At 35.4% G+C, this 23,849-nt stretch overlaps 1 protein-coding gene across 3 annotated transcripts in view; it reads left to right on the plus strand.

The window, feature by feature from the left end:
• Positions 1 to 23,849, plus strand: part of CCDC91 (coiled-coil domain containing 91) — a 148,435-nt gene that overhangs the window by 68,001 nt on the left and 56,585 nt on the right. For all 3 annotated transcript variants that reach the window (XM_071816941.1, XM_065842937.2, XM_071816936.1), the window contains exons 7-8: positions 2,617 to 2,694; positions 17,043 to 17,150. In XM_071816941.1, the coding sequence (XP_071673042.1) occupies positions 2,617 to 2,694; positions 17,043 to 17,150 (186 nt within the window). The remainder of the gene's footprint in view (positions 1 to 2,616; positions 2,695 to 17,042; positions 17,151 to 23,849) is intronic.

Here is a 23,849-nt window from a genome sequence, read left to right on the forward strand (position 1 = left end):
ACTTTCTTCAGTTACTTTGAAAACTTAAGAGTTTTTGGGTGTTAGTTACCATAGAATGTCCTGAGTTGGAAGGGACCCATAAGGATCATTGAGTCCAACTCCTGTCCCTGCATAAGACAACCCCACAGTTCACACCATGTGTCTGAGGGTGTTGTCCAGTCTCTTCTTGAACACTATCAGGCTTGGGGCCGTGACACCTCCCTGGGGAGCCTGTTCCAGTGCTCCAACACCCTCTGGGGAAGAACCTTTTCCTAATGTCCAACCTAAACCTCCCCTGGCACATCTTCCTGCCATTCCATTGGGTTCTGTCATTGGTCACCAAAGAGATCAGCGCCTGCCTCTCCTCTTCCCCTTGTGAGGAAGCTGTAGACGCCATGAGGTCTCCCCTCAGTCTCTTCTTCTCCAAGCTTCTCCAAATTATACCTGCTGTAGAACTTTGATTGTGAAATTGTTATGGTGTTTACGGTTGTGGGCTGATTATTATCAAAAGATATGTAGACATTTACTTCCTTTTCAAGTGGCTGTGTTTGGTGTCCCTAATTGGCAAGTCTCTTCTTTTGATGCTGGTTTTGATACATGTTAGATGCACTGATGCAAAATAATTTTTCTAAGCATCCAATTTTGATAATGACAGGAATTGCAGTAGCTTTGAATCAGAGACAAGTACCTTTTCTTCCTTTCCTGTACATGCCTTCATTTATTGCTGTTACAGTATGTGTGACACGTGCAGGAATGCCAGAGTGGAACGTTAGCAGGGAATCTGTGCAGACTCTGTGGGTGGCATGCACTTTTCCCCAACAATTCAATACAGTCTGCCTCTTCAAAAGTTAGTAGAAAAATATATCAACTTAAGGGCGAGTAAATATAATGAAATAAAATAAGTCTGACAGGACACATCAGTGAACAGGACATATCGTTTCTCATTCTTTTGTAACTTATTGTACAGTGATGCCTCTTCAGCATGTGTCCCCTCCTTTTCTGGCAATACTCCAAAATCTTTACCCTCTGGCCAGTCTGCGATCACTTGTAAGATCCCTGGGTGATCAAGGTTCCCCATTCAAGCCTGTCGTGTGATCAATATGACCCACTTACACCACATGGCATCAGTTGCATGATGGCTACAGGAGACCTTCCCTTTGAACATCCAGCCCAACCCTGGCAGTCGAGGTGCCAGGAGGAGCTGTGCTTCAGTACCAACCACTTCAGAAGCAGCTCGAACCCCTTAATATGCTGCCAATATCCCGTTTTCAGTTTGAGTGTAGCAGACTGTGGGTCCTCTGTGTCCCCGACTCCAAAATCCCAGGGGTCAACCTCGAGTCTCCTCTGGTGTTTTCTGCCAAAGGCTCCAGGTAGGGCCATTCTCCCCAGCTGTGATGTAGAGCACATTTTTTAACATCTTGTCCTGCCCAGATTCGCCCAAGAGCTACGGTATAGACTATTTCTGGTTTAATCTGTTCAAAGGCTTCCTGTTGCTCAGGGCCCCACTCAGAATAATTCTTCTTCCAGGTCACTTGATAGAGAGTCTGATTGTGAGGGGACTTGCTTCTGGGTCAGCCATCCTGGCAGTGTAGAAATTACCCCATCTTAGCCAACCCAGCACAATGATGTTATATGTCCTTTTATAATAAAATTGAACATGCTTTGTTAGGCACTAGGTTTCACTTATTTCAAACATAAAGATCTTGGAAAACATGGAATTTTATTAATTAATTTCAATTTGAATTCTATCTTAAAAGCAATAAATATATAATGTAAGTTGTGTCTGATTGTGCCCTGTAATCACTACAAGGTAAGTTTTGTGGTGAATGTCTGCTTTCTGCACCAGTTTTCCAAGGTGATTTAAAGCACCTGTGACTTGCTGTACTAGCTGATTTAAGAACAGATCTCTGAAGCAAAGAATGAGGGAGGAGGGAAAGTTTTTCATCTTTTTGCTAGTTGGTCATTTGCAGCAGTGGTACTGCTCATTGGTAAGCAGGAAATGCTGATGGGAATCTAATGAGGTGTTCTCATTGTAGACACAGCAAACAACAGCCAAGCATTTTTAGCTAAAGGCAAAACTATTAGGATGTTCTTATTCATGTTATTTTTAAATAATAGTGTGAATAAAATAAAAGTAAACTGTAGAGCTTTATTTGAAAAACATATTCAAAATGTCTTATACAAGAACACTTTCCTGGGAACCTTAAGAATGAAAGAAGATAAAAAAGGATGTGCTCTTCTGAGGAAGCTGAATCTGATACTAGTCGATTTCAACATTTTTATTAATATACGCAGTGAATAACATTTATGAAGAGAGTGATTTGGACGTCCTGCCATTCACAGGTATGCTGAGAAACCAGAAGAATCAGGGTAACAAAGAAAATTTTTAAAACATTTGGAGAACCATTTAGCAGTATCTGGGGACTAATAGAGTAAAATTAAGAAATAAAGAAAAAGAAGTTTAATACTAGGACCAACTTCAATTTAGCTTATATGTAGTGTTTAAAAAGCCAAGACACGTGCATTTCTTCATGAAATATATTAGAAATGAGGAAAATAATTTGTCTTTACTCTCCTAATTAAATTTTTTATGTCAAGTGCCAATGTTGTATATAATCTTTCCATTCTTTTGTACAGGAAAAGCATAAACAGGAATTAGAAGACATGAGAAAAGCTGGACATGAGGCCTTGAGCATTATTGTTGAAGAATTCAAGGTAAATGAATTGCCAAGATAATGTAATTTCTATACTTTTTCTATAAATTATATTATTGTAATGGTATATAATAAGTTTGTACTACAAGCAGCTGTCTTTTGTACTGCTTGTTCTGATTGCTCAACCTCTTTCACTTTAAGACTGTCTTTTCTGCTGCTTCTAATTTAGACTGCTTGGCCTGAAATTCTGCATGACATGTTTTTCTCACTCTGCATTCTGGGAAATTTCAGATAAGTAGGTTAACCATTTTCAGTAATGAAACTTAAAACCACAACAAAACAAAAATGCTGGGAACACAAATCTGACAATGTAGTTAGTGAAGGGGAAATTCAAATTGTAACTGCTCAGCAACAGCAATTAATGACCAAGGAAAAATCTGGGACAAGGCAAGTAAGTCCAACTTCAGAATGGTTTAAATTTGCGGGAAGCAGAAATGCCAAAGACAAAAGGACTTCATGTAAGGGAGTGAGGTTTCCCTTGGTAATGAGGTAAGAAATGTTGCAGCGTTGTCTTGTAGCAATCCATCCTGGAATGTGAGTGCTCAGGGGCCACTTTTGGTTAACAGAGTTGAGGCTGGGGGATGAACTGAACGTTGGGCTAAGGTGCCCCGTGCCAGTGCTCATATGATCAGTGCTGGTGTGAGTGTATATAAGGAATTGTCTCATGTTGCATCTTTGCAGACTCCTTGTGGGGATGCTTATGGAGGTGGGACTGTCCAGTCCATTGTTCATTAAATGTGTTTAGGTTTAAGCGCTAATATGTTCAATTTACCTCAAGGGGTGTGATGAAAATTCCTCAGCGTTAGTTGGGTTTTGAATGGAACTAGCAAGATAAAAAGGGCAGGACTGGGGTTGGGTCCTGATTTGAATAATAAGCTGAAAACTTGAGACTAGGATCTACCGGTCAAGAGGGCTTTGTTAGAGAGGGTAGGCAGGTTTGTTTGTTTTCAGCGAATACCCAAAACTTCCTCGCAATGTGTGTTTCTTCCTGATGATGTTAGGATCTGCAGCTCTGTGAGAGCTGTCTGTCTATATCCCAAGTCTGCTGCAAAATTTTGGATCTTAATGTTATGCAAAGGTTTGTTTTTTGTTTTTGTTTTTTTTCTTTTTTTTTTTCTTTGTAATTACGTTCTATGGGACGTGTTCCTCACATATAAGGTAGGCCTGCAAAGTTTCAAGTCTAAGAGAGCATCACTCTGTAGGGGACAGCCAGGAGAATGCTCTGGAGAGACCTTATTGCAGCCTTTCAGTACTTAAAAGGGGCCTATAATAAAGATGGGGACAGACTTTTTAGCAGAGCCTGTTGCCGTAGGACAAGTGGTAATGGTTTTAAACTAAAGGAGGGAGATTCAGGCTAGGCAGGAGGAAGAAATTTTTCACAATTAGGGTGGTAAAGCACTGCACAGGTTGCCCAGAGAGGTGGTAGATGCCCCATCCCTGGTGGTGTTCAAGGCCAGGTTGAATGAGGCTCTGAGCAACCTCATCTACTTGAAGGTGTCCCTGCTCATTGCAGGGAGGTGGGACTAGATGACCTTTGAGGTCCCTTCCAACCCAAACTATTCTCTGATTCTATGATGATACCTTTAGGACCCTCTGCTTGAAAGCAGCCCATGTCGTAGACTGCAGAAAAGTATAAAGTAATTCTAGTCATCATATGTTTGCAAAAACTCATAATAAGAACGCCTATTAATAATTTTGCTAATAACTGTTAGTAATGCTCTAACTAATATTGAAATTGGACTATCTGTAGAAATATTTCTGTTTCCATCAATACAACTTATACTAATTTCATCTAAAGGGAACCTATCCAGAAAAAGTTTTGGAAGTTTCCATTCCTAAGAAAAGTTAAGCATGACTGCTGATGATATCTGATTACTCCATACCTCCCTCATTTCTCTTCTGGAGAATTTTTGTCTTTCTTTTCCTTACTTATTTGGAGACCACTTTGCAGTAGAAGTTCTCACATGGGAGTTTTCTTCAGACAGTCTCACTTTGGATGGGCCACTGAGCATGTTGCGTAACAGCATTTTTCATTTCTGATCTGTGCTAGATGTGCATAGTATATCTGTCTTCTTCCATATGAACTTACATTTTGTAAAATCCAGTGAGCTATTGGTAATTGCTGTATTTACGTTTCCTCCTTTTTGTTTCAGAAAATATAAACAAATTGTGAAATGCAACAATTTTGTAGTGTTGAATGTAAGTTCTGTATCTTTTCTAGATATAATTTTTCAACATTTTAATGTCTTTGTGTGAGCTAAAGAAGAGTTTGCATGAATGATTTGTCCCTTTTAAGGAATAATTCCTTTGTGTGTAGTTGGAGGAAGGAATATACTCATGTACCATATTGATTTTTGAAAACTATTTCACCAGTCAACAGGAGATGGGAAGATCTGATTATGCCATCTGGCAAAAGAAGATTTATGTTTATCAGTTTCTATGATTTGACACAAAATATTAGGGATTTAATTGAATACTCTAATTCTAAGCAATATTAATATTTAGCATATCATTTCTCATAGACTATTAGAGTTACATAAAGCCATTCTTTAATACCATGCAAATATGGCATGAATATACTTCATACAAGTCTTCCTGTTGCTTCATGTGGTTAATTGCCATATTTTGGTCAATGAGATCACAGTAGTCTGAGGAGAAATAACATCAGGTATGCCAGCCTCTGAGTAAAATACTGCAACCAGCCTTGTCTACAAACATGCAGTGAGTTGTTCTTCAGGGTAGCAGGAAAAATAAAGTTTGTTAGGTTTAAAACAATCAAGCTTTTTTTGGTTGGCTGCTTATAGCTTAAATAACTTTTTAGTAACCATTTACCATGTATAAAAAAAGTGAATACCAGTGAATCATCAGATAATTCAGTGAAAGCAAAAACTGTTCTGTAGTTTTGTTTGAGAAAATAATCTCATGGATTTTTTAAAATGTTAATTCATGGTTAATATTTTAACATGGATTAGGGTTATTGGAGTCTCCTACTCTGGAGACATTCAAAACCTGCCTGGACACATTCCTGTGTAGCCTCATCTAAGTGTTCCTGCTCTGGCAGAGGGATTGGACTAGATGATCTTTTGAGGTCCCTTCCAGTCCCTAACATTCTGTCATTCTGTTATTCTATGAAATGTGTTTTTGTAGGTATAAAGTAATATTTTACATTTTGGGGACTACTCATATCTTTAGAAATTTATTATGTTTATCAAACATGTTGGCAACTAGTAGTCAAATAACAAAATAAGGAGTCCTACATATATTAATAGCATTTGTTTACAAATGTAAAGTAAATCTGATTAGTCTTTTGAGTGAAATACAGAATTGTGGAATTCACTGACTCTCTTAATTCACTCATGATAAGCTATGATTAATTTTGTGCTAAAATATGTCTCCTTTAGTATTTAAGTCTGTGCTATGTTAATACATATCATATCATTTATTTCCATTTTCATTAGATTTTGTAAGTACTATGTAATTAATCCCCAGTTTACCTGGATTGTGGAAATTCACCTCAGCAAGTCTACTGAATTATTTAGAAGGCATACATATGAAGGAAAATCTAATGATGAATACACTCCTATTACACATTTCTTCGGTTTTGATAAAATGAACTGATGGAGGTTATTCCAATCAAGAGTTTGTTCATGGCTGAAATTAGGTTCTGTTGCAGTCATGACTGCTGTTATTATAACTAATCCTTTCTGATACCAGCCAGTTATAATTTTGTAATGTCACGCTAAGCAGAGTGGTATCATGGGTAAATATAATGCCCAACATTGGTTGTTTAAGTATAGCTATGTACAGATATGCTATGTACAGATATGCTATGTACAGAGCTCATAGGAGGTCAATGAAGCTGATGAGGGGTCTAGAGCACAAGTCTGATGAGGAGCAGCTGAGGGAACTGGGGCTGTTCAGCCTGGAGAAAAGGAGGCTGAGGGGAGACCTTATTGCTGTCTACAACTACCTGAAAGGAGGTTGTAGCATGGAGGGGGTTGGTCTCTTCTCCCACGTAGCAAGTGAATAGAACAATAGGAAATGGCCTCAGGTTGTGCCACGAGAGGTTTAGATTGGATATTAGGAAAAAAAATCTTCATGGAAAGTGTTGTCAGGCATCGGAACAGGCTGCCCAGGGAAGTGGTGGAGTCACCATTCCTCGAGGTGTTTAAAAGGCTTTTAGACGAGGTTCTTAGGGACATGGTTTAGTGCTAGAGTTTGGTCATGATTGGACTCGATCATCCTGAGGGTCTCTTTCAACCTAAATGATTCTATGATTATATGATTATATATCAACCATTCATCATTGGTCCTGGAAAATAACTTCTAGAATCCATCAGACCCCAAATCCATTAAATAAGGTATTCAACCTCGGGGTTGAATAACAATGGAAAAGAGTTGACTGCTTGCCTTTTCTGGTTTTCCAACATAGATAAGTCTTCCTACTGATTGATTTGTGAAAATGCCTTTCCTGTGGTATGCAGAAGAAAAGGGAGTTGCCATTTTTTCACTTCTGTCTACAAGGTTGCCAAGTTAGTAACCAAATGCTCGCATTTTTCTTACATTTAGAGCGAACTATTACTCCTTGCAGACTTACTGCAGCCGACTTTTCTGTTGTTGTATCTTTCTATGCTTGGAAATGGGTTACACTCCCCTGTACAATTCTTTGTTGCAAAAGGGACAATATTTCTTTACATTGATCTTTCATTAGTATGAAAGGCAGACCAGGCATTCAAGTTTTAAAACCAAACCCTCTCAGTTCCTACCGGTGTTGTGACTGGTCCTTTTTAATAAGGCAACAGTGTCAAAAATTGAGCCTACGCAAGAAGTCAAATGCTGAATGATCTCATTTCAAGGACCTCTGTACACCAAAGCACCTGGAGTTATTGCAGTTGTCTTTGGACTATTAGCTTGATAAATGTTCTGGGAAAGCCATTAACAAGGATCATTAGACACTTTGTAGCACAAACCCTCAAAAACCTTGGCCATTGTTGAGCATCTCACATTCTTATCTTCCTTTCAATAAATAGATCACAACATAGTAATGAAATTTGTATTTAAAAACATGGGAAAACAAATTAAGAATGAACTTAGTGTTCTGTGTAGGCCAAGTTTCCCTGTCTTGTGTTTACCTAATTTTGTTTAATTTCTGTCTTTCATGTCATTATTTTTTTAAACTTTTATCCCTGGTAATTAACTACGGTAAATAAAAGTAAATGTAGATCTTGGAAGTGATGCTTGTGGGATCGTGTCACATCTTAAGATACGTACTACAAGTAACGTGAGGATTTTTCCTCTGCTTGTTTAATCAAGCTTTTGTTCTGAAATTGTCATAGTTCTGTAAATAGACCAGTTAAGATTTTTAATCTGTTTTGTTTATTCTTCTCACCATATAAAATATCCAGTAATGTAAGCTTTAAAAAATATGAGGTTACAGCCAGGTGTATTTGTTTGATGGTATTTATTTACTTAGATTATTTTATGCAATTATTAATCTTCTGAAAGACAGCTTTTGTGAATCAGATATGTGTTTCTTTTTATGGAAATTAATTTCCCCAGCCCTTCCTACAGTGACAATTTTGTGTATCAGTTTTCAGTGTTAAATGGTTGGGTTATTTTAGCTTTCCAGAATGTAAGAACAGACATATTTGTGAAGTACGGGATATGTTGGGGCCATCAGATTGTCTTTCAAAAATATTTGTGTCAATAATAGACCTCTGAACTGAAATGTTACCCTCTAATAAACAAAGGAAAATTTAAAAGATCTAATTACCAAAGAAGTTAATCTAGAGTCAGCATATCTTTTTTTAGATGTAGTTTATCCCTAGTGAGGAGGAAAAACTCTTGAAATGTGTCCAGTTCTCAGCTCCTTAAAACACCACCTTAGTTTATTAAGTTTCCTAGATGACGTACTGACTCAGAAAGACCTGACATATGAATAAAATGATAAATTCAAAAGTTGTTGCAAGGGCTTGTATTTTCCTTCCAAGTACTACACTTGTCTAGTTGCACTAGAATTCAAGTGGGCCTTGAATATAATACACTATTGTTTTTTGTCATGAAAAGCTGATGGTTATAAAAGTTGAGATTCCTTGTTATTTTTTTTTAGTATAGGAGTACTCATGTACAATGGTGATGCTACTACAAGAATCCCTCTACAGAATTCTGGTAGAAGAAAGATATAATCAAATTTCAATCTTCTGAAGATCTATCAAAAATATTTTCCTATTGATTAAAGCATCTTGGTATTGTAACAGTAATTGTAAAAATTACAAGATATCCCTTCCTCCCTTTTTAGTAAGGATTATTTTTTTATATATGGTTCTGACTATAGAACAATATATACAGTGTTAAGTATTATAATAATTGAGAGATTTGATTAAGAGTGCATTTGTAGTTTATCTCTGGCAGGAGTCTGGCAGAACAGTGTTTTGTAGAAAATCAGTAATTTAAACTCACGTGCCAGTAAAACTGATCTATAAATAAATTGAGAATAGTATTCAAACTATAAGTAGTCGACCATTACTGGTATACCAAAAGCAGTGGCAAATGAAACTGAAGTTGTTATACCACTTTACAAAAAACACATTGCCATATTTTTGTATTTTATTTAAATGTCTTCTATGTTTTGTCTTTGAAACACCTGACTATAATTCAGTTCACATTGGAAATAAGACAGTGCTTAGTGAAACCGTGAACCTTCTTTGTACTCTCATGCACATCAAAATGTGTTGACCTTTTGTAAAGAGTAACTTGTGAGAAGAATTTTCCACAGGAAATACTTTTTGACTTGATATGTAAAATTACACAGCACAAGCTTTGTTTAAAGATTTGGTAGCACACTATGACTATGAGTGGAAACAATTCAGGAAATTCAACTCAACATTTTGTTTTATTTCATTTAGAACCTACTGCGTTGTAAATTGCAAGTTGACTCTGACTTAAGCAGGAGCTTATTTGCTTTCATTTTTGTTAATATTCACTTGTACAAAAAAAAATAAATCTTTTTTCCATAGCACCTAGATGTGTATGTTTCATTTTCGCTTAAATGGAGGCTCACCTGAAAATAGCCTGATTGTGACAATATACAGTATCTTGGGCTGAAGTGGTTAAGTTGGATTCTGTTGAAAAAGGCATTTGTGGCAATCTTTTAGATAGTTTTCTTTATATTGTATGCGTACTAGCTAATAACTGAGTTACAACACGACCAGTCAAATAGTATGTTTTATTGAATTAATGTATCTTCTCTAAGGGTTGGGAAAGAATTTTGATTGTGTCCTTTGCTCTGTTTAATAATTCAACAATCGGTTAATTATATTTTGCCTTTAAGTAGTAGAAATTAATTAGTGGTGGAGACAGGATGCTGAATTAGATGAATCACTGTCTAATGCTATGAAGCACAGAAATTCTTAGCCGCTGTTGCTGAAATTAATACTGCTATTTAATATAATTCGTGAATTTGAAGTAGGATGGGAACTTTACTTTTCACTAGGTAATGTTGTTTTTAAAGATGACTGGCTTGGGCCATCCTGATTCAGTAATTTTTAATTGAAGAAGGAGTTTATTTTACTGGCTTATATTTAGTTACCTGAGCAAGTTAATAATGGTTGAGCAGGAGAAGGCAAGCAGGGATGATCTTATTTTGGATTGACTAAGGGTTTTGATGCTGTCCTTTTGGGTAGTGCTATAGAACATAATGCGGCAGCCTGCACATCATGACACATGTTTCATACTGATATTTCATGTGAGTTGGTTTAACATTTTCAAACAATGCTACACACCTGAGAAATCTGTTTTTTTCATGGACTTATACTGTTTTTTTCTGAAGAGATGTGAGGCGATAATAAACTGCTCTGTTTTTCCTCTTGCTTTTTTTTCTGACTGTTTTTTTTCCTCCTATAAAAAGAGGGAGTTGAGAGAAAGAGATTTGGCAGTTTATTACTGTTGTGGAATTTGGGATTAATTTTGGGATAACAGTCTGTATTTTTGCTATATAATTCAAAAAAGATTCTCATAAATTCGAGCTTTTAGCCATACTATAAATCCTGTTCTGGGCAAGCAGCTTTGGCTTCTATTGCCAATAGAATTAAGACTGTCTGCACGAGGGTTGGGCAAATAGGTTTGCATTAAAAATGGAGTGAAGTATCTGTGCTATGGTTTTTGCAAATCTTAATAATTGCCCCTTTCCAAGGATGAGGACAACTTTTAGAAAGCAACTAATGCTCTACACATCTAAAACCTGTGGAAATGCAGGATGAAATTTTGTGATCATTTGTATTTTCTGATTTTTAAACTTCTCAGATTGGGTATAGTAGAGTTTTTTCAGTCTCTAGTGTGAATGCTGTGATGCAGTTCTCTAGTGTTCCCACAGTACATGTAGTGTGCTGTCAATTACATTCCTGGGCTACTTAATTCTCTGACTATTGCTAAAGCATATAATAGAGTAATTAAGATGTGTATTCCCTTAAGGGCACCCCAGGGTGATTAAGGATGAAGTTCTTATTATGATGTTTGGATCTAGTTTTAACTTGGTGTCTTCCAAAATTATTCTAATGTATGAAACTTAAAGCTAAGGTTAGCTCTGTATCTGATTTCAAACTCGAATTTGGACTAATTTACTTTGTAAAGTTCTGGTTTTGTTTTGGTAAAATTCGTGTTCATAAAATTAAGATTAATTCATTTTTTAATTTTTCTACAAACTGATTTTTAAATGTTTTCTACTGTCATTTAAATGTGTGAAGGTTTTGATAAGAATTTGAAGAAATAATGGTTTCTGTGATTTTTATAACCCATCATATATAAAACTAAAATGGATATGAAGACTCTTTAGAGGATTTGTTCTTAAGGGGTTTCATTCTCTTTGTTCTGTTAGAAGCCAACAGGCATTTTTGGTTAGTGAAGGAAAAGCGGGATCAATTCTCCGATAGCTTTTCTGTGTTAGGAGAGTGATGAGAAAGGAGGGAAGAAGCAGTATTTCCTGAATGGTTTTTCATGTTTCTGATAGTTTATGTTTCAGAAGAAGGCATGCTTTGTCATCCTACATTGTCATCCTACAAGCCCTGTTGTTTAGAGCGTTCATTTGGAGCAGCCACACTGTGTATATTTACTGTTAAATATGAGCATGCACATAACTCCCTAGCTGTCCTGTTAACAATGTGAATTTGTTCTTTTAACACCTCCCCAAAATTGTTCATGTACATATGTCCAGAAACAATGAACAGAAAACATAAGCCAGTTTGGTAATGGAGTATAACGTGCATTTGGAATATGAATTATTTCCAAGTGGCAAAATAACAAGTAGAAGGTAGAATTCCCACCTGAATTCTAGCATTTAAACTGCCTTATCATACAACTAAACCATATAGTTTACAGACACCAGATGATGTTCCATTGCCCCTCCCTCTCAAGGATCTACAAGGTTCTAGCACATTCTACAATTCTGCTATTATTTTGTTAAGGCTTCTTTACTAACAAGAATGCAGAAGAGCAGATATTAAAATAACTATAATAAATGAATCTTTGAAATTTTAAAACTTAGAAAGTTTGTCTTCATCTGAAGTGGTTCAAGACACATGTTCCTATTCTTTTGCAAAGGAAAATCAGGACAGAGGCAGAGTGCAGACTCCTAATTTTTCTTTTTGGTTGAATTCCACTGGTTTTAGTCCTGGTAAGATGAGACGAGCATATAATAATTTATTTCATTTGTTTTTGAAAGGAAGAAAATACAACTGTACATCAGACTGCAATCCATCTGATACCTGGTAGATTTTAGAAAAGGACCTAAAGTTTTGATATTCTATATCTGACTCTGATAATGTCCTGTCAATTCTTTGAGACGTCTTAAGTTCCTGTACTGAAACTGAGAATACTGAAGTAGATTAATTGTTAAAATACGAGGTAGTTTATTCTAGGCACAGGATTTTTTACCAAATAAAACCCACTGAATACCTTAAGCCAGTGTAATTTTCAGAAGTAATTCTGGTTTTAGAGGAATTAAATATAGATGTGTTAATTTGGCACCCTTTTCTTCCTCAAATCATTTTCTCAGTGCTATTTTCTACTGCAATTTTCTTTGTTTGATCTACAAGCCAAAACAGCTATAAATTAATGTCTGAAGCTTAAAACTTGACCAGATTTTGGCTCTGATTAACTAAAAAGATTATGCCAAGTTGGAAATTAATTATAACTGAACCAAACCTAGTAAAACAATGTCATTGTAGACATTAATCCATGGTCTTCTTTTTTTTACCCAGTTTAGTAATGACAAAATTGTAATATGAGATATGAGGAAGAAGAAAATGTTAAAAAGCACTGTGTGTATGTTTATCTGACTACTTGGGGCTGTGGTGATATCTTTTCATTTTCCTTTCAGGAGTCAGAGGAAAAATGTTACTAATACTATTCTTACTTTTTTATACCTAAAGATATTATGATTATTGAGTACATAAGCTTTGTAAATTCTGTCTTTGATTAGTGGAAAGGTGCCAGTTCAAATGAATCATGTACTTACGATCATAACTATGGTTATACAGCCACTATAGTGGCAGCAGTTCGATCTTACATTCATGCAAGGCTTTGTATTTGAATCTTAAGCAAACAGCTTTGTTTATCTAAGGCACCATAGTCCTTTAAACTTTTCCCCGATACAATGACTTACTTAAGGGGTTGGGAGGCAGAAGATTTTTGAAAGCCATAGAAACTGCAGATGGAAAAAGATCTAGTAACTCCTATCTGGCTCTAATAAAAATCTAAAAGGTGACCTTACTTTTGGTTAAAGACAGATAAAGTTAGGGCTTGTGAAATGTGTTATGCTGAGGGAGGAAAAAAACCAAAACAAAACAGGAAGCATAGGGACTAATAGATGAATATAAAGAAATCCTGGAAACCTGAAGCCACCACTTCCTCTCTAACAAGTGTATGCTGAGGCAACAAATGTGATAGTGTAGAAACAGATCCATATCAAAACTGATGCCTCTTGCCACCACAGTCCTGAACCTGACTGTTGGTACAGGGGGACCCTTGCCACCCTGTGTCAAGAAAGTTCATTGTACAATATGTAGAAGGAGAAATTAATTAGCAAGAGCACCCATATTGACATCCTACCATTTGACTTCATGCAACAGATGCTGTGGACTACATTGTGCTGTAACCTTACTTGAAATGGTTCAATGAGCTATTAAAAGGAGACTGTTCCAAGAATGCCAGCTTGATATTAGGTCAATGGCCACAGATTGGTGGAACGTCAGCCCACCAGGATAATTGTATAATTAATTAAGCAAGAAAGTGGTGTTCCAGCAGTGATAAGTTGTTGCCCAGAATAGCAATTAGTCAAAAGAGTTCTGGTTTCATTGTACTGAAGGAAGTATGTAACTATGAGAGTGAGAGATGCCTATTATCAAGTAACCGAGTGTATGTTTTAGTTTAGTGAATTAGTTTTTTCAATTCATAATTAAACTACTTGATTATCTTGACATTTGCAAAAGCTTTGGATGGATATCATGTGTCTCTGCTGTATTTACGCCATCAAGAAACCATAAACAGTGGCTGTGATCGGGCAAAGAAAAAAAATGACCGTATTCTTTTAACTCCGTGTGTTCTTGTCTCTTTTTTTTTTTTGGCTTTTTTTTTTTCAATCTTGGAAATGTATTATCTTATGACACCTTTATGTTCATATTTATTTTTGCAGTCAACAGGAGCCAGGCAGATGTAAGATGTGTGCAATGAACATGCTAGTGTCGTAGGCAACGACTGCATGTTCAGTTAGAATTACAGGAAATTGTCAAGTTTGGCTTTTATTTTATTTTAAAAACTGTCTTATTTCTGATCATTTGTTACAGGACTTGGTTTCAGTGATCTATGAAGAACAATAGAAGTCTTAATTTAAAGGGGAATTTACATTTGTCTAGTCATGCCAATTCTGTATGACACTTCTATTCATACTTCAGAAGAGTAGACTTTTCATTTTATAAAAGCGCCTTATCTGACAGTACTTACAATTGTGATCAGTCCTGAGCATAAACATTTTCCCATGATAAAAAACAAACAAACAAAACCAACCGAACATTCTACACTTTTAAAAAAATCAGAGCTCAGCATTCTGTTTTGATTTTAAGCATATCTTAAAACTATACGGTTCTGAGAATCCCCAGATTCCTCTTGAAAGGGAAAATCTTACTTTTGTACTAAGGAGCTATTGCTATTTCGGGGTATTATGTGCCACACTTCATCTTCTTTTGAAAAGACTGAAAATATTTGAGCCCTGGCATAAATAATTCATTCTCTGTTTGAAAGACCTGTTTGACTGGCTGATCTGCTGCATCTCTCCATAGAAAATAAAGATTATTGTCTGGAGACACAACATAGGCTCTATCTGTGAAGTACTGTGCCACACAGGGGGATTTTTCTATCTCCTTACTCCACCAGCTAGTAGAATAGTCAAATAAAGGATCAATTCTGTGATACTGTTTAGACTATACTAGTAGTATATGATAGAAAAGCAAGGCTTTTGTTTAGGAATGTGGAATTTTATGTATCTTCTAAAGAAAATAACAATAATAAAATCATTATTAAAATGTGACAACCTCTGCGTGTCACCCAATGAATAATAATTATTACCTTGAAAACTGAAAGTTCTTTACACCATTTCATGGGAATTTAACAGTCACCAGTTGAGTTTTCATAGTAAGTCACGTAAAGCGACTCAACTCTTGGCCTGAGCAAGAAGCTATATGAGAAAGGGTATTGGAACTTAATGACCATCCTGTTACAGTTTTCCATGAAATCAAAATTTGATTTTTTTTTTCCTTTTGTGCCAGTTATATGAAACAATTTTTGTCACAATAGTTTAGACAAAAAAAACCCTAAACCATGAAATAGACACTTAATTTTTACCAGTGATATGTGGCAATTCTAGTTGATAGACACTAGGATTTAGCAGATAAAGTTGTACTTCTTTGAGTGTTGAGGTTTTGTGATTCCCTGAATTTATGTCAATAAAAGCACTAAATTTAGTTGGAAAGAAATAGGCTTTTATGAAAGTAAACTTATGCCAACTGAATGCCCTGCAAACACCATTCAACTTATTCTTAAACTTTGATTAAAATAAATGTTAAGCACCATTTTTTACCTTTTCAATCTTTCTGAAATTGTGCTGAAAACTACTACCATACTATATTGTAACACTACTGGAGAACACTGGTTTTGGCATAAGAGGCTAATTAGTGGAAAATGTGAAAGGTACTTCAAAAATTGTCAGAAGGGGTTTTTTGTATACTTTTTTAAGTATTCAAAGTCATATTTGATACGCGTTTTATGTTCCATGAAGTAAACAGATCTCTAAAGTTTGTATGAAAGATGGGATTTTGGGATTTTTTTGTTCCTTGTCTGCACTGGGGCCAACGGTCTGTTTTCTATTAAACTTATGTCTGTTTTAACTTACACAGTAATTTCAAATACTTCACTATATTGATTACAAGTTAAATATAGTTTGCTACGATGTGTATAAATAGCCCAATGAATATTTGCAAAGTGACATAAATATTTTATAATATTAGGGAAAAAGACTTGCATAGCATGATTTGAGTAAATCCTGTGTTAAAATACCATCGTCGTTTAAAGAAGCCTGAGTGCGCTTCCTCAGACAGTAATCTGTTTTTTCACATATCTTGATATTTTTTGTTTCTCTTTTTGCAATCAGATGCTGTGAATTCTGCAGAGTTCTGTCGAGTGCATGTGAATACACACATGTGCATGCACATGTGCTCACACACAAATTATTTCCTAATTTTATAAACTTTTTGTTACTGTTTGGGTACTTTGACTTTCCGCACTTTGACTTCCACTGCTTCACATTTGAGTGTGAACTTCCTGGGGGGGCATTCTTTTATGTTCCAAATTACTCAGAATTTCCATCTGCTTTTACTTGACTTGTGGTTGTGAAGATCATGCTTGGCCAGTGGTATCTTACACTGTGCCGAGAGGATGTGGAGTTTTGTCAGCCAGGGAAATATGTCTGGCTTTTTTTTTTTCTCTTCAGCAGCTTTCATATGCTCCTCTTCTTGTGTGGTCCCACTAAACTGAGTATATTTAACAGAAATACTCTCCCTCTGTATCTTCCGTGTGCTGCTCTCTTTTAAGCAGACTGTGTATTAGAAATCTAAGGTCCAAAAAATTTTAGTCCTGACTGAAAACAAGGTAGTGTTACATAGAAAGGTACTTTAATAGTTGCACATACCAGATTTATAACAGCATTCCGCATTCTGGTTATACACAAGTATGAGTAGATCTGCAGTTACCAATAAACATCCCAGTTATATCTTTGTCGAACGTTCTATGCTTTCTTTTTTGCAGGCACTGCTACAGTCTACAGCTCAACAGCAAGAAGCAGCTATTGAAAAACAGTATATACTAGCAATTGAAAAACATTCTCAAAAATGTGAAGAACTTCTTAATGCTCAGGTATGGATGTACACATACAAAATTTTTTGTGTTTTTCTTTTAGCTTAAGCTCTTTTCTCTTTGAAAAAATCTTAGCATATATGATCACCAAAGAAAATAATCAATCTTTCACGTTATGTCCTCAGCATAACAATAAACGTAAGTATTTAAAAATGCAAAGTAAATAATGATTTTTCATCTGTTGGGACCAAAGGTGTTTTATAATGTTTAAACCTGCTTAGAACAGATTCAAGAAGTGTGTAGCATCGACGAAAAGTTTGGGAACAACTTGATACTTACCTCTTTAACGGATGCCATGTTCTGTAGTCTTGGGGAAAACATGCCGTTATTTTTAAATTATGTAGTTAAACAAAGGATTTGATTATATGGGATTCGTACAAATTTTTGATCCAAAACATCTGTTGTCCAAACCTATTTTTATTTCATCAAAATATTACACAAAAATAAAAAACTAGCTATGAGTAATTACATAGTGTTCACAAATCTATATACTCAAATAGGCCTATATTGGCTCATTTAATGTGACGAGTCAAAGCGCACTGCATAGCAAGTATTTGGAATCACATCAATTACTGGAAGTATCTGAAAAGTGTAAACCCTTTTTTTTTTTTTTTAATTGAAAATATCTTGATTTGACTTACGTATAGCTCCTGAATTAAAATAATAATTAATATTAATATATAAGTGGATTTTTGTTGTTTTGGTTGGTGTTTGTTATGAGTTTTTTTGTTTGGTTTGTTGCTTGTTGGTTTGTTTTGGGTTGTGGGTTTTTTTTAAAGCTAATTTGCTAATAGCATGCTGAAATTGTTTACATTGGATTTTGCAGTATAACAGTAACCTTTTAAGTGCTGTTAGCAACTATTGTACTAAAAATACAAAGGATAATAGTCTATTTACTTTCTTGACAATATTAGACCTAGTAGATCAAAAGTCCCCTTGAAATATTCCACCAATTCCAAGTGGGTTTTATGACCATTTGACTGTTCTGACCATATCAATTAACACTTAGTGCAAACATATATTAAGTATAAAAAGGTCTGTATAAACAGTATGAAGGAAAGATGTAATAGTTTGGAGAATCGATTCCATCATGAATGAGTTTGTTGCACAGAACTACAGTTATTAATGCTTACCATGAAGCTCTGCCTAACAAGCAAGTAAAAACAAATTTTAAGAAAATGTTTTCTGTTTCTGAAATGAATGTATTGTTTACTGACTTGATATTTTCTGAATGTTAAGAAGGAATCAATATCATGGAATCTGGAAGAATTACAAGAATATTTTTTGGAGGTGTACTTATATGTTGAGCAAAAACATTGCTCCCATGATCTCTCTCATTTGCATTGTAAACAAAAAGGTTGGGACAGGAATGTGAAAACCTGTTCAAGAGGTTCAGCTTTACCTGGGAGAACCTAGCAATGAAAGGGACCTGTTCTTGGTTGTGGAACAGGAGAGTACATGTGGTCTAACACAGTGCCCAGTTCATGTCATGTGTATGTTTAATGCAATTTAACACCCTCTTTGAATCCCAGAAAAGGTTTATTTGATAAACTTCCAAGTCATTTCTCATTCAACTCAATCAAGTTTGCCACCTTTAATTGTAATATAAAACTGGGATTTTGAAGCCCAGTGAAGCAGACAAGTGTGAATCCTCATATTAATAGTAGAACTACCAGGTTTAATAAAATATGTTGACTCCTAAATCTTTGTTGGAAGAGATCTGAGAAATGTGTAGTATGTTTTTATTCTTTTTGAATAAATCTATTATTAAATGTATGCTTTGGTGTTATAAGATTTGTTTTTTGGCACAGCAGTAATAACACAGTGTAAGTGTATTTTGTACACAAACATTTTTTTTTTTTCTATTCTAATATTCTTACTTTACAAGCAGTATTTTGCCTTCAAACTTCTAAGCCCACATAAAACTTTTTCAACCCACGTAATTTTTCTCCTTATTTTCCATTCCTTCTAAATTTTCTGCTCTTTTATTTCTAGTCAAGATTATCTCATGACTCCTACCTCATGCTTTCTTCAAATCCCATTTTCCCCATAAATTCCCATGCTGTTCCCTCCCAAAAAATCTCTTTGAGAAGGAAGAAAAGCTGTTTTTCTCTGCTTGTCTGTGACTTATCATTAGAGTATATTTAAGTTTCTGCTTTTGAAGCTATATTTTATCAGAGTGTAGTGCCTGTGATGGAGATGCATGTTACAAGTGTCGAGAGAGGTACCACACTGGTGATAAGGTCAGTGTACAAGACTGTATCTTCCAGGAGTAGGGCAAGATTTTAGAGGCCTAGTTCTATGGTTCTATCTCAGTTCTCTGCTGGACAAATTTGTGCAATACGTCTTCGATCATTCCATGTGAGGTTTTGCAGCATATTGGCTAGCTATAGGTAACATCGTCATCATGTACAAGAGGGAACCATCAGCCCAGCAACACAAATTGTGTTCAGTTCTATATCTTGTTTCAGACTCTCTTTTTCCTGCACTCTTCTAGTTCTAACTCCATAGGCCTGCAGTTTAGAACATTGCTAAAACTGCAGAAACTTCTCCAAAGTAAAATTCTGAACCATTTTCTATTCTGGTCCTTCTGACAGATGCCTTCCCCACTGATCTTAAAGTAAGAAAGTTCCAAGTCTATTTTCTAGTTGAGTTTCATTTGCTTGAAGTTCAATATAGTCTCTGACATACTATACTGAACTGCCTCTCAGTGAAGTGTCCCTCTATATTAATCATTTCCTCTGTCCATTACTTTTGAAACAAACACTTGAGAGATGAGCTGGTGGTATCAGTTACTGTTCACTTACTGCCCACAGATGCCAAGTATTTCTACATCTGCTCTTCTCTTAGACCGTTAATGTCGCTTGTGTAGTATATGCTATCTCAAATGTCCCCTGGGTCTGAAGTTTATGGGTCTCCTTCCCCCTTTCCTGGAATGCTTTGAAAGGACCAGCTTCTTCTAAGAAATTTATGATCACTGTAATGTATGCTTCCTGAGGAACAATCTATAGGGCTGCTGCTTTTTCAAGGAAATTTGCTCTCTTATCAATGTTTCAGAAAGCAAACAGTCATTCTTGTGGCACATTCAGGAGCATGAGGTTCATGGTGTCTTTCAACAATGAACAGGACCATGAGAACTCTTCTGCTCTATGCCAGGAATCAGTCACATCATAAAGTGAATATTTGGGAAAGCAATGTATGTCAGTTGTACATTCCTAGTATTTCTGGATATCAGAGAAAATGTCATTGAAAAACATATCAGTTTATTACAAGTTGGAAAATCACAAATTTCATCCTTATCTATTTTGAGAAACAAGCATATTTGATCTTGCCTCCTGAAAATGAACACAAACTTTGATCTTCTGATTTAACTCATGCTGTAAGAAAATACATACTGAAAAACATGATCAACAAACTTTGAATATAATTTTTTTTATACTCAGAAAATGAAGGCACATATTACAGCAAGTTAATAAAAATGCCTCAGTATAGTTTTTGTCAGTACTAGAAGTGAGATGCTACTTGGGGTAGAATAATATGTATCTTTTAAAATATGAATATTTAGACCAAAACCTCAGACAAAACTCAAAACCAAACCAGGCATCCGACAGTAAAATTTATCTCTCTTAGAGATTGCTGACAAATTTAGATCATAGTTCTACCTTCTTTACTAAATGTTAGCAATTTTTTATGACAAATGAGAAATGGAAAAGGTTAATTTTTAGCAGGGAAAAAGCAACTATTTTATATATATGTATATATGTATATATATGTATATAATTTAAGTTCATTAAATATATCTCATACTTACAGAGAAATGTGATTTAATCACTGGGACTTTGTAACAAACCAATTGTCTGGGTTGGATTCTGGGTGCAGCTAGCAGGGGCAGGTGTCACTGGCAGTATTCTGCTATTCGATACTTCAATATGTGGAACAGAGTGTCTTTCAGCCTTCCCTGTTTTCCAGTGTTTGATTAGAAGTAGTCTGTTCAAACATCAAAATAGGTTTTCCTTCTGAACCTAGAGAAGACATAGAGATTGAGTAACTTGAAAAACGTGGAGCACAAAAGGCATCATAAAAAGATGGACTACGAAGAATCTATTATTTTAAAGTTTTTATTGTGTAGCTAGGATGTTCTAAGAAATTTTCTTATTAAGTTTGCTAGATGATGAGCATGGTAATATAAAAGGAATGACCTGTTCTCACTGGAAGTCCTAGAAATGATAATGTAATAGACATTTATCTCACTGTTTAAAGTAGATGGTGTTAAAAAAGTAGACTACATTGAGTTTGATTTTTATATTGTTTTTTAAACAATTAATGATATATGTATTAAGGTAAAATAAACTTTTAAATGCCCGTAGCAAATCGCTTCTCATTTATGAGATATCATTTTCCCTCTCTTTGTTTATCTTGCACTTTTCATTCCTTACCTTGATGGTCTCCTTCCTTGTTGCCTTCTAAACAGTGTGCAACAAGCATTCTTGGATAGGGAGGGACTAAAGTACGTGTGAAATGAGGCTCTTTTACTCTTTTTCTCTGTGTTTTCCTGTGGAAGCAGAATCAATCAAAGAGAAGCAACTTGACATCCTGTGTAGTGTTTTCATGCTTGGATGTAGTTAAAAGGGATATATTTTACTGTGGTACTGAGTTTTGTTAGTCAGCATATTTTCCATTTTGATTCATGTGAAAGAAGAATAAAGAAAGTCAAGGAATAGAAATCTTCAAATCTGTAGTTCAGTGACATGCATATTCCTTTCCTGAACTGAACTTCTTTTCTTCAACTTTGTAAACCCTTAAGGATGTGTGGCCTACAGTTTTCCTTTGTATAGAGTATATTATGCTGATTTTTTTCTCCATAATTTAAGAAGCCAAAGGAGCTGCTAGTGTAATTGCTGAGACAGAACAATACTGGAAGTGTCACATAAAAAGGAAAGAACTCAGTTAAATGCTTCCTCTGCACTTTTGAAAACTGATGTTTTTCATGATGATTTTATGTGAAGCTATGAAACAAATCTGACCTTTGTAGATGCAACAACCTTTAAGATAAGTAGAGTAAACCCCATGTCCTTAATTCTTTTTCCTTTTTGCTTTATCATGATTTTGACTGTCATTTGTATCATAACTAGTAGTTCAAAATCTGTTGGGTGGTGCATGAAAACTTGTGCCCTTTTTTTGAGTATTCGTTTAGCTTCAATTTAAGAACAATTTGCTGAAAGGTCAGTAAGAATACAAGTTCCATTTGCTAGAACTCAGGTTTTCTAAGCGTATAATGGTTCCAAGAACAACTTGTGGACAAGCAAAAGACTCGTGTGACAATAGTAATGAGCCGCTGGAATGTGATAGTTGCCTTCTTCAGTATTTGGATGATGCATTTTGTTGTGTTTTGCATAGCCTTCTGTGAAAAGTACCAGTAAGTACCAGTATCAGTAAGTCCAACAGTTCCTGAAATGTGAAATGTAAAAAGTGCTTGTCTTGTATAGCCAGTGATTGTTTGTTTGCCAGAGAAAATGTTTATTTCGTTCAGCATTAGTTCCACAGTCAGAAAGTATAATTTTCCATTATTTCTAATCTTGTTCTTACATCTACGCATAATGTGCAGCATATTTATATAATAATGCTAATTTTATGAACTTTGATTATTTATTTTTTGCTCCTCTTGTAAATAAAAGAGGTTCTGTGTTATTCCCATCTAATGTTAGTAAATCTGAAATCTATTTAATGCCTGATCCTGAAGGGAGTAAACGCAAGCTAGATTGTTAGATAATATACGCATTTTTAGGAGACATTAGCCAATTTTTGCAGTGGGAGTAATAGGTACTTGAATAGTCCTGAAGACCTCCAGGCTGAAAAAATGAAGAATGTAGTGGACATAGCCTTTCTTGTTTATTGCATCCAACTATGATAGGTTTGGAAATTCTTGAGAGCATTTATCGTGTCCCCTTCCTTGGGCATTTGCTCGTATTTCTCAGAAATATTTCAGTTTGCTGCTGTGCGAGTAACTGTTTATTCATTTGCTCCAAAACAAAGCCCTTTCTATCAGTCATTCCTGTTACATTTTCATGTAATTCACTTTGCACCTAACTTGTCATCCTTAAACATAGTTCATCTAGCTGTGTCTTTTCAGGTCAGCTGCTCTTCTGCCAAAAGCAAAGTTTGGGTTTCTCAGAACTTCTTTATTCTCTGGTAGTACCTGATTATATTAAGGGGGAGCAGAGTGAGGGGAAAGTATCGATTAGAATCCCGTTGTCAGTTGGAGTCATTTAGTCCTAAATTCATAATCCATGTTTTCTGTGTATATAAAGAGAATTAGAGTGAAAAGATCAAGAATCAGCTATTCCTGTTCTGGGAAGGCTTTTTTTCTTTTTTGGATGGTTAGAGGTTTTTTCCCCTTAAATTCTGAAATAGCTTGATTTAACCTTGCTCTTTTGGTTTTTTATGTGTTGACTTTGTATCCAGTGTTGCTTAGTATTTACCTCCCAAAGTAAAAGTTATATTGTTAAGTTTCAAGGGCCTATCTAATTTTTGGAGAAAAAACAGAGTTTTCTAACTTCATTAGAATCTATCCACTATCACAAACTAGTTAAAGGATGATTTTGCAGTCCCTTTGCACTGTTAGTTCAGCCAGCATACTTTCAGCATCTCAACCAAAAATCTTATTTGGAAATTGTATTTGTTTCCTTGGATTTGTCAAGT

The sequence above is a fragment of the Patagioenas fasciata genome, chromosome 1, assembly GCF_037038585.1.
Source record: "Patagioenas fasciata isolate bPatFas1 chromosome 1, bPatFas1.hap1, whole genome shotgun sequence".
Lineage (NCBI taxonomy): Eukaryota > Metazoa > Chordata > Aves > Columbiformes > Columbidae > Patagioenas > Patagioenas fasciata.